This window comes from Littorina saxatilis, linkage group LG16 (assembly GCF_037325665.1).
Source record: "Littorina saxatilis isolate snail1 linkage group LG16, US_GU_Lsax_2.0, whole genome shotgun sequence".
In the NCBI taxonomy this organism is placed as follows: Eukaryota; Metazoa; Mollusca; class Gastropoda; order Littorinimorpha; family Littorinidae; genus Littorina; species Littorina saxatilis.
This window is the reverse complement of record NC_090260.1, coordinates 7,745,400-7,757,858: the sequence shown is the minus strand read 5'-3', so window position 1 is coordinate 7,757,858 and position 12,459 is coordinate 7,745,400. Positions and strand designations below refer to the sequence as shown.

The 12,459-nt window shown below is 39.2% G+C and overlaps 1 protein-coding gene across 2 annotated transcripts in view; it reads left to right on the top strand.

Annotated features, from left to right (window-relative positions):
• Positions 1 to 12,459, top strand: part of LOC138950300 (neogenin-like) — a 153,330-nt gene that overhangs the window by 111,370 nt on the left and 29,501 nt on the right. For both annotated transcript variants that reach the window (XM_070322052.1, XM_070322051.1), the window contains exon 17: positions 2,654 to 2,793. In XM_070322052.1, the coding sequence (XP_070178153.1) occupies positions 2,654 to 2,793 (140 nt within the window). The remainder of the gene's footprint in view (positions 1 to 2,653; positions 2,794 to 12,459) is intronic.

Genomic DNA, 12,459 nt, shown 5'->3' with positions numbered 1-12,459 from the left:
CATGGTTACAGTTCTTCACAAGCTGATCCAGTATTTTGACACATGGTTACAGTTCTTCACAAGCTGATCCAGTATTTTGACACATGGTTACAGTTCTTCACAAGCTGATCCAGTATTTTGACACATGGTTACAGTTCTTCACAAGCTGATCCAGTATTTTGACACATGGTTACTTTTCTTCACAAGCTGATCCAGTGTTTTGACACATAGTTACAGTTCTTCACAAGCTGTTCCAGTGTTTTGACACATGGTTACAGTTCTTCACAAGCTGATCCAGTATTTTGACACATGGTTACAGTTCTTCACAAGCTGATCCAGTATTTTGACACATGGTTACAGTTCTTCACAAGCTGATCCAGTATTTTGACACATGGTTACAGTTCTTCACAAGCTGATCCAGTATTTTGACACATGGTTACAGTTCTTCACAAGCTGATCCAGTATTTTGACACATGGTTACAGTTCTTCACAAGCTGATCCAGTATTTTGACACATGGTTACTTTTCTTCACAAGCTGATCCAGTGTTTTGACACATAGTTACAGTTCTTCACAAGCTGTTCCAGTGTTTTGACACATGGTTACAGTTCTTCACAAGCTGATCCAGTATTTTGACACATGGTTACAGTTCTTCACAAGCTGATCCAGTATTTTGACACATGGTTACAGTTCTTCACAAGCTGATCCAGTATTTTGACACATGGTTACAGTTCTTCACAAGCTGATCCAGTATTTTGACACATGGTTACAGTTTTTGTCAGTAAACATTGAAAGAAGCATGTATTTTAAATGTATTGACGATAAACTTGATTATTGGTGCGACGAACGCGTGTGAAGCATGTTTGAATCATTGATGTTCAAATGCTGTGTGGAGTACGCTTATTTTTCTTGAAAATACACCAACTTTGTTTGAGAATACTCCAAATGCAAAACAGGGGTTCCCAGGTCTGAGCTATACATTGAAATAGTCTATACATAAAGCAATAAACTCCAGGGGTTCCCAGGTCTGAGCTATACATTGAAATAGTCTATACATAAAGCAATAAACTCCAGGGGTTCCCAGGTCTGAGCTATACATTGAAATAGTCTATACATCAAGCAATAAACTCCAGGGGTTCCCAGGTCTGAGCTATACATTGAAATAGTCTATACATAAAGCAATAAACTCCAGGGGTTTCCAGGTCTGAGCTATACATTGAAATAGTCTATACATCAAGCAATAAACTCCAGGGGTTCCCAGGTCTGAGCTATACATTGAAATAGTCTATACATCAAGCAATAAACTCCAGGGGTTCCCAGGTCTGAGCTATACATTGAAATAGTCTATACATAAAGCAATAAACTCCAGGGGTTCCCAGGTCTGAGCTATACATTGAAATAGTCTATACATAAAGCAATAAACTCCAGGGGTTCCCAGGTCTGAGCTATACATTGAAATAGTCTATACATAAAGCAATAAACTCCAGGGGTTCCCAGGTCTGAGCTATACATTGAAATAGTCTATACATCAAGCAATAAACTCCAGGGGTTCCCAGGTCTGAGCTATACATTGAAATAGTCTATACATAAAGCAATAAACTCCAGGGGTTCCCAGGTCTGAGCTATACATTGAAATAATCTATACATAAAGCAATAAACTCCAGGGGTTTCCCGGTCTGAGCTATACATTGAAATAGTCTATACATAAAGCAATAAACTCCAGGGGTTCCCAGGTCTGAGCTATACATTGAAATAGTCTATACATAAAGCAATAAACTCCAGGGGTTTCCCGGTCTGAGCTATACATTGAAATAGTCTATACATCAAGCAATAAACTCCAGGGGTTCCCAGGTCTGAGCTATACATTGAAATAGTCTATACATAAAGCAATAAACTCCAGGGGTTCCCAGGTCTGAGCTATACATTGAAATAGTCTATACATAAAGCAATAAACTCCAGGGGTTTCCCGGTCTGAGCTATACATTGAAATAGTCTATACATCAAGCAATAAACTCCAGGGGTTCCCAGGTCTGAGGTATACATTGAAATAGTCTATACATCAAGCAATAAACTCCAGGGGTTCCCCGGTCTGAGCTATACATTGAAATAGTCTATACATCAAGCAATAAACTCCAGGGGTTCCCAGGTCTGAGCTATACATTGAAATAGTCTATACATCAAGCAATAAACTCCAGGGGTTTCCAGGTCTGAGCTATACATTGAAATAGTCTATACATAAAGCAATAAACTCCAGGGGTTTCCAGGTCTGAGCTATACATTGAAATAGTCTATACATAAAGCAATAAACTCCAGGGGTTCCCAGGTCTGAGCTATACATTGAAATAGTCTATACATAAAGCAATAAACTCCAGGGGTTCCCAGGTCTGAGCTATACATTGAAATAGTCTATACATAAAGCAATAAACTCCAGGGGTTTCCAGGTCTGAGCTATACATTGAAATAGTCTATACATAAAGCAATAAACTCCACCTATACAACTGCTGACAACTCTGTGGCTATACAACTATAAAGTTGCCACTCTGCATAGTTCCCACCCTGTCCAGTTACCCTCTAAAGTTGCCACTCTGCATATTTATATCTCTCTAGCTATGTAGCTATTTGTGGTGAAAACCATATGAAGACATGTGATGTCTGACCGTGTGTGTGATGTGACAGGTTCGTCAACGCCACAGACCTGGTTGCCCATGTCGACGGCCTTCGCCCCAACACACAGTACGTCTTTGCCGTCAAGGTCATCAACGGCAGACGTCAGAGCCAGTGGTCCATGTCCGTCACCAACACAACGTTCGAAGCAGGTCAGCAACAAGATGTCTTCTGGAAAATTCATTGTGTTGTAATCTTTAGAATCTATCCGTTGTACAGGGTGGGCCACAAAAAGAGGGACAAAATCAAACTCTCATATTTTCTAAGAAAATAATTGTTTCTTTCTGACCAGAATGTCCTTTGTTGTTGTTAACCACACTACCAGTGTTTCTGAACTTATCAACCAAGCGTGTGATAGTATGACGATGTGGTATTTTCTTTCCAGGGTGTTCGCGTCGAAACTGTCTTTGAACCAGAGTAGGCGACTTACAGTTCCACAATCTTGGTCCTCTCTTCGACGGAAAAGTGATCGTAGGGGTCCATTCTTCTGTCAGATAAAACTTACAGGTCTTCTGGATATATCACCTGAAAATCAGAAAGAAACAATTATTTTCTTAGAAAATATGAGAGTTTGATTTTGTCCCTCTTTTTGTGGCCCACGTCATCCAGCAGCGCGGGGCCTGGATTGAACATGTCATCAATTACTGACAAGACCAACCAAATGTTTTTCGATTTCGAAATGCTTTGGTATAATAAAAATTTTAGATGTTGTCCACATCTGGTGAAAAAAATCTTGCGAAAATTCTTGTATTTGTAGAAACTATTACAGTTTCTTTTTGTCCCTCTTTTTGTGGTACACCCTGTATGTTATTTTTTATCTGTAGTATTTTTCTTCCTCATAATCTTTAGCGTTTTATCTGCTTCACAGTCTATTATACGTGTTTTACATTTAGTCAAGTTTTGACTAAATGTTTTAACATAGAGGGGGAATCAAGAGGAGGGTCGTTGTGTGTGTGTGTGTCTGTGTCTGTGTCTGTGTGTCTGTGTGTGTAGAGCGATTCAGAGTAAACTACCGGACCGATCTTCATGAAACTTTACATGAAAGTTCTTGGGAATAATATTCCCAGACGTTTTTTTAATTTATTCGATAAATGTCTTTGATGACGTCTTTTTGTAAAAGAGGCGGCACTGTCACACCCTCATTTTTTAATGAAATTGATTGAAATTTAGGCCAAGGAATCTTCGACCAAGGCCGGACGTTGGTATTGCATTTCAGCTTGAAGGCTTTGAAATTCATTCATGAATTTGGTCATTAACCCCTTGACTGCCTTATGACGGGAATACCCGTCATGCGCTTGTGCAGCCGCAGCGCCTTAGGACGGGTTTACCCGTCTTCTCCGTTCCGCGATTTTCCAGAAATGCTACGTCACTGCTGACACACAAATAGCAGCCAATGGCTTGGAAGGATACCTCATTCTCATGAATAAACATAAATGGTGACGCGGTTTTGCGTCTGAAGGCTATTTTCGGGGTAGGGGAGAGAAATCTCGACTCGTCAAAATGGCTAACGGTGACAGTCGACCGGGCCCTAGTAGGGAAAAACAAAGCCGGACTGACGCAACAGGCGGTGCAAATGATTATGGATACTGACAGGGGAAGGGGGAGATCTTCTTTCGGACGATTTGTTGGAAACAGGTAGATGACAGTGATTATAATCCTTTCTTGGAGTAAGCAAAACAGCCACCTGTGTTTGATCCACAGGCACCGAAAGATGCGCCGGACTGATTTTTCAAAAGTTCATATTTAAACATCATTATAAGCCAAACTAATTATTATTTCCATGATTAGACACTAAAAACAGATTCTTGGTTCAATTTCCTTTAAAAATAACATAGGTTTTACTTACCTACCTACTGCCAGTTTGGAGCTAGAATTTTTTGTGAATTATTACACCCCGAACTCCAATATTCCCTGGCAGTCAGGAATGCGCATACGCAAGTTTTGATTGGCAGCGAAAGGGTTACAAATCTGAAAATTGCAAATAAAATCATTTTTTCATAAAACGATCCAAAAACAATTTCATCTTATTCTTCATCATTTCCTGTTTTCAAAAACATATAAATATGTTATATTTGGATTAAAAACAAGCTTTAAAAATATGAAAATTATGATTAAAATAAAATTTCTGAAATTGATTTAAAAACAATTTCATCTTATTCCTTGTCAGTTCCTGATTCCAAAAACATATGAGTTGTTCTTCAGTACTGGTGACAGAAAGGGGGAAAAATGGTCAAAATTCAAATCTCTAGTTTTGTTTTTGAAATATAGCTTTTCATAAAGCAGAAATACTGTAGTATCTGATGTACATAAGAAAAAATCACTGGTTTACATGGTTCTTACATAATCTAACTTTTAAAGCTGGTTCTTGTGTGTCTGTGTGTATGTTTGTATGATGACCATAGGACCCGAAACGGCTGCACGGACTGAGACAGGAATTGCAGAGAATGTTCTTTGCCACTCAAGTCGTGTCATAGGGTACTTTTGGAATAGTAAATTTGAAAGGATTCTTTAAAAAGCGGCGGAAAACATTATATACCCTGTGAGCTATCGAGGATCCTCCCCGTCTGGGCTGTCGAAACATGGTCTTGTTAAATAAAAAGACGTTTTCAAATGGTTAACGGGGAGATACACTCAAAGCACATGCAGTGAAGTTATGTTGCCAAATCATCAAAGATCAACATTTCACTACACGGATCGATGCACACAGTCGAAATAGATGTGACTTTCACACGACCGAAGACTACTTACTAGCAGACTAGCAGACGACAAGATCTAAATATTTAGATCAGTGAGAGCAATCCGTTGAAGAACAGTTACTCCGTTTATTCGTCTTCAGTTAAGCTTATTTCCCCTGCCATAAGTTTCCTTGCAGATCTGCAGTCGCATAGTGAAATGAACTAGTGTCATCGGGAGATTCTTCTCAGTCAATGATCAAAGCACAGTAAGTTCTATGCTGACAAAAGTCACTTCAGGAAAACACGACCATTGACTTCATTTATGAGCCCAAAGGTAACAATATCGACAAGAATGTACGCATTTGACATTAAATGAAACATTCATAGACAGTTTCCAACTCACCAGATCTGCCAAAGAGCCTTCATTCGTGAAAAACGATGATTTTAATCCGACAGGTATCGGAAACAATCTCTTGGTAACCTGCGTTTCTCCTTCCGAAGCGACGTGACGGCGCCACATTTGTTTGTTTATGGCTGTTAATCGCGAAACAACACAGTTGAAATTTGTGTGTAAAATATCATAAATGTGTGGCGTGTAATCTCCGAATCAGTTCGTTATCTGCGTTTCGATGGTAATTCAGTTAGCGTGGAGTTACTTTGAATCGAAGGCGAAGGTAACCTGCGTTGCATGTAGGACGGCGTGAGCAAATTTGATTGCAATATTTTATACAGGAAGTAAATTTCAATGATTCTGGCTCAGTCTTTTAGATCTGTTATGCAGTGTTTTGGTAGTGTATCTGCTTTTCTACTATGAAGCTCATTTGGAGTGATACGCTGATCGAAGTGGGGTACCCTATGTGGGACATCAGCCATATGCAGATTACGCCTCAGAACACTCTCGCATTTCACAAAGACAACAATAATTTGCAACATTTCAACAACTGCATCAGTTTTATTAGATACTATTTCAACAAAAACAGCACAAATACGACTATTATCAACAACACAGAACGGGAGGTAAGTCTTCAAAGACGCACCAAGTGTGCGTTCCCGTTTTTGGACGCCAATTTTGCTAGCATTTTCACAGTAAATCTTAATATCTATATATATATATATATACGGCTTCTGTCTGTCTGTCTGTCTGTCTGTCTGTGTGTTCGCGATGCACGGCCAAAGTTCTCGATGGATCTGCTTCAAATTTGGTGGGCATATTCAGGTAGACCCCGGACACAACCTGGTCGATGAGAATTTTCAACACGTGCTTTCAGCGCGCAGCGCTGAACCGATCTTGGTTTTTCTGTTCATCTTCCCAGATCCATTCCCAGTAACTGTTCCTTATCTTCTCCAGTGTTTTGCGTTTATCTTCCTTCCTTCGTGTGGCGTCAATCCATATTCCCGTTACTATTTTTAGTCCACAACGCTCAATCCATATTGCCGTTACTATTTTTAGAAGGTCACTGTCCACAACTCTTCCTTATCTTCTCCAGTGTTTTGCGCGTTTATCTCCCTTCCTTCGTGCGCCGGCGTACACCCGGCTTTGCCGGGTATTCGGCTCTACTTCTTCCCGGCGAAGTCGGCTACCCGGCGAAGCGGGTATTCATCTAGTTTCCATATCTATTGAATGATTTTGGTATTTTCTTTGATTGTGCTGATTCTCCTATCTCTCTGGCATGTACTGGGTGCTTTGTGACCAGTTTCTCCCCAAGACTGTATTGAAAAATGCGTCCGTGTGAGCTGACCCCCACTTGTGACCAGTAGCAAAGAACAACTCATATAGATCTGATATGTTTGGATTAAAAACAACCTCAGAAAGTTAAAAAGAATAGAGATACAGAAAAGCATGCTATCTTGCTTACCGCAACCACTACCGCGCTATTCTGGCTCGTCAATTTCACTACCAGCGGTGGACTGACGATGCTACGAGTATACGGTCTTGGTGACAAAGTGCAGTGCGTTCAGTTTCATTCTGTGAGTTCGACAGCTTGACTAAATGTTGTATTTTCGCCTTATGCGATTTGTTTGTAATTTTAACAGATTGAGACTGTTATTGTTCCTGGAGACCAAGCTAGCGGTACACATGAGACTGTTATTGTTCCTGGAGACCAAGCTAGCGGTACACATGAGACTGTTATTGTTCCTGGAGACCAAGCTAGCGGTACACATGAGACTGTTATTGTTCCTGGAGACCAAGCTAGCGGTACACATGAGACTGTTATAGTTCCTGGAGACCAAGCTAGGGGTACACATGAGACTGTTATAGTTCCTGGAGACCAAGCTAGTGGTACACATGAGACTGTTATTGTTCCTGGAGACCAAGCTAGCGACATGAACAACTGTCGAGATGTGTAACAAATCTGTCATATTTGGGTCAAAAATACAAATAACTATGCACTCAAACATGCACTCTTTTGTAGTCTTAGCCAACCACCAGAATATTAGTTTCAGTTAGCCTCTGACGTCACATTCCTGAAAGAAGGGAAATCTAATCCTAGTGTTTATGTTCTGTTCACTTGGAGTGTGCTAGTGTTAAACTAACGGAGTGTACTTGTGTTAAACTAACGGAGTGTACTTGTGTTAAACTAACGGAGTGTACTTGTGTTAAACTAACAGAGTGTACTTGTGTTAAACTAACGGAGTGTACTTGTGTTAAACTAACGGAGTGTACTTGTGCTGTACTAACGGAGTGTACTTGTGTTAACCTTTTAACTACCATACCGCCCGATACCGCCCGTCTTCCGCCATTGCCGCTATTCCCATACCGCCCGATACCGCCCCTCGCCGGTGTAGCGTCTGTTTCGGTTGTTTGCGGTTGTTGTGCGCGAGCAGTAGTAATAAGACGGTTGCAAATGCATTGTGGGATTGTCTCACTTCCGCCTTGTTTTTTTCCCATGTGCTTTCGATCTCTGTGAGAGTTACAATCGATCTTTTTTCACCAAATCTTTTGGGCGCTTGGTGCCGACATGGATTCAGATGACAGTGATCCTGATTTCATGACTATGCTTGATTATCTCCACGAAAGTAGACATCAATTAGAAGATTCTGGCTTTGACATCAGCATTTCTGGGAACACTGCTGATCTGACCTACTTTGATCGTTCAATGAATATCAACAAGTGACAGCGAAACGGATGATATACCGGAGCAACAAGTAAGCGTAATTTTTCAACTTTATTGACAGGTAAACAGGTAGATAAATCATGATAACACTGCGACATACATACCACCAAGAAGAAGAACACATACTCTTTGAAGTTTGATCCCTATCCAATAACATACCAATTTTTTTTATCAATCTGACAAAGAGAAACTGAGTAATAATAATTTAAACACGCATACCCGTTTTTGACCGTCTCTGCTCAAAATAACTTGGGAGCTGAGGGATTCTACAGAACAATAAACTTGGTAGTTAAAAGGTTAAACTAACGGAGTGTACTTGTGCTATACTAACGGAGTGTACTTGTGCTATACTAACGGAGTGTACTTGTGTTAAACTAATGGAGCGTACTTGTGCTATACTAACGGAGTGTACTTGTGTTAAACTAACGGAGTGTACTTGTGCTATACTAACGGAGTGTACTTGTGTTAAACTAACGGAGTGTGCTGTTGTTAAACTAACGGAGTGTACTTGTGTTAAACTAACGGAGTGTGCTGGTGTTAAGGGGGGACAGGGTAGGCAAGCACTTTTTTATTTTATTTTGGAAACAGCTTGCTGCTTGTTTGATTTTTGCAAGCAGAATAACCTAATTAAGGGAAACCATTTTAAATTTTGAGTGAAAAGCAATTTTTGGGGGTTTTATTCACCAAAATGTGAGAAAAACGTTATAAAATGTGCTTTTTTTAAAATGTTGCAGTTTGTGAACCAGTACATGTTTTGATCCAATTTTTCTTCTTTGCAGCAATATGTTTGTGTTTAATAATTCTGTGTATCGAAAAGCATTTCTAAGCAATATATTATTTTAATTTAGCATTTTCAGTTACCGGTTCAGTTTTGATAAGAAAAATACATGAAATCCTAACTGTCAGACTCATAAAACCCCAACCAATGCACTGAACTCTTATTCCATACACAGAACTGATGCTGTACAACTCATAAACAACATATACAAAAACTGAACAAATCCATCAAGCCTTTCAAAAGTTGCAACATTTTAATTGTAGCGTTTTGTCTGAAAATTACATTCAGAGAAAACAGCATTTTAAAGATTTGAACCAGTACATAAAAAAACCAGTAGCACAGTGCACCCTGAATTCATATGTTTTTATCAGAATGACCACTTTACTATGTAGGGAAAAGGATTTGACAATCAAATTATCAGGATTTTTTTTATATACATCGTATGAAAACAGCCATCTTTGTTTGTACCGATATGAAAACATGAATCAGAACCAAACTGTCAGACTCATAAAAACCCAACCAATGCACTTAACTCTTATTCCATACACAAAACTGACGCTTTACAAATCATAAACAACATAAACAAAAATGAAACAAATCCATCAAGCCATTCAAAAGTTGCAACATTTTAATTACAGATGTTTGTCTGAAAATTACATTCAGAGAAAACAGCATTTGAAAGATTCCAACCAGTACCTCAAACTAGTAGCACAGTGCAGCCTGAATTGATATGTTTTTATAAGAATAACCACTTTACTATGATGGGGAAATGATTTGACGATCAAATTATCCAGACTTTTTTTAAAAAATCATTTGAAAACTCATCTATGTTAGTGCAGATATGAATCAAAACGAAACTGTCGGACTCATAAAAACACAAGGAATCCACTGTATTCTTATTCCATGCACAGAAATGGTGCTTCACAAATCATAAACAACATATACAAAATTGGAACAAATCCATCTTGCCATTCAAAAGTTACAACATTTTAATTACCACATTTTGTCTCAAATTACATGTAGAGAAAACAGCATGTAAAAGAGTCTCACTAGTACCCCGGTAAACTAGTACCACAGTAGAGCTTGAATTAATGGGGTGGTTTTTTTTTAACCAGAATAACACTTTAACTATGAAGGGGAAATGATTTGATAATCAAATTATCAGATTTTTTTGATTTAAAAGAAAATTATATGAAAACATTAAAAAAGTCAATTATCTGTGTTTGTGCTGATATGAAAATATTGATCAGAACCAAACTGTCAGACTCATAAAAACCCAACGGATGCACTGATTTCTTATTCCATTGCATAGAAATGATGCTTCACAAATCATCAACAACATTACATAATTATATATACACAAATGGAACAAAGCTATCAAGCCATTCAAAAGTTGCAACATTTTAATTACAGTATTTCTGTGCTCAATCCTAACACTGCAGCAAATTTCTGTAAAGCTGAATGTCCCTTTCCATGTACCAACTTGGTCATACGCGGATTATTTAAAATGCAACTTGACCACCCGAAGCGTTGCAAACACCGGGAGAAGAGTAAACAACTGCAGACTTGAATGGACACTCATATGCACTCCAGATGCAGGGCCTGTGCAAATCCTTGGGCTGATGCATCACCTTCTTTCATAATCAGACTGCTATCAGACAAGCATTCAGTACAGGATATAAACCTTTCAGCAATAGATTGAGCTGATCAATGTTGACAAAAGCCCAACACATGTCAGCGGAGTGACGTTGCACAGTACCAGTATCCATATCTGCTTGTGATGGGTCAGAAGATGGCAAAGTATCTGTATCTTCTTATGGTTGGTCAGAAGATGGCAAAGCTGATGTTTCTGCTGTGGAAGAGGGTAGTTCCGGTTTAGCAAACTTTTCCATCAGGTCAATCTTTCTCCTCGCTGCCACCACAGGAGGACTGGCTCTCCCCTTGCTCCAACCTAATAAATACACAAACACTGATTTAATATTTGATACAACTGTCCATGGTTTTTGTTTGTAATAAGCTGCAAATTTTAAGACTCAATATAAACGTCAACAAGTGCTTGTACTTTATTTTGCAAATGACCATGTTACATGGGGTGTACCTCAACTTTTTGGCTAGGCTGGTAAATCAGAAATCCCAATCAGCCCCCAACCACTGAACCAGGCGGGTTTTCTTACAACCACCTCAGCGGCTCGTACCCACATATGTCGGTTGACGAACACACACACACACACACACACACACACAAAAGACATTCATTAATTGGCCCCTATCACAAAATGTACATGTCAAGTTTACTATGGGATTTGAGTAACCACACAATCACATACACACAGGAACTAATACTGAAACTAGCTGAATTATTTTCTTTCTTTCTTTCTTTCTTTTCATATTTTTCTTTTAAAATTAATTTATTTCATCACACTTGCTATGTATTTGCTTGTTTCTTGTCTGTTGTCTGTTTTGTGTGTGTGTGTGTGTGTGTTCTGTGTGTGTGTATACATTTTCAGATTTCCTAAACCTAGCACTGTTTGCAGGTGATCTTTATGCTTTTGATTCATGAGTTGCATCCCCAGTCCTTTAGTTTAACTCTTTTTTTTTCTTTGGTGAAGTAAATTGGATCTATTTTTTTTTATTTCTTAGTTAATGGAAAAGATTTGACAACAATATTGCTGTCAATGATAGGTTGGTCAGCCATGCTGGTGTAAACCAATCCTTTAGAATTAGAGAGCGCTCTCTAGTAGGGTACTTATTTTCCTACGGTCAATGACCAGAAACAGAAACTGTGTCAGTCGTACATCGCTCAGATGCTGCTTCTCAGTTTGACCCCAGACAAAGAATACTGATGACATGTTACACCATAGTAAGCTCTCAAGGACTGGCCAGCGAAGAACAATAAAATAGGGGTTGTGAAGACGATATCACAGAGATGATCGAGGGAGGGAGGGGGGGGGGGGGGGGGGGGGTGTGCGGCGGCGGCATGGTCAGTAAATTGGATCAAGAAACCCGCAAAATACTTCAGACACAAACTGTTTATCATTTACCTGCAAACCCTAACACATTCTTACAACAACAACAACATAACGATGTGCAATAAATCACGTTGTCAAACAAACAAGATCGAAAAGAGAAAGAAGCAAAACCCACCTCGTCGAGTCAAGAATCTTAGAATGTCGTCTGCTTCAATACGATCATGTTGGTTCATTTCGGAGTGTTGTTACTTCCTTCTACTGTTCGCTGCTGCTGGTTCAT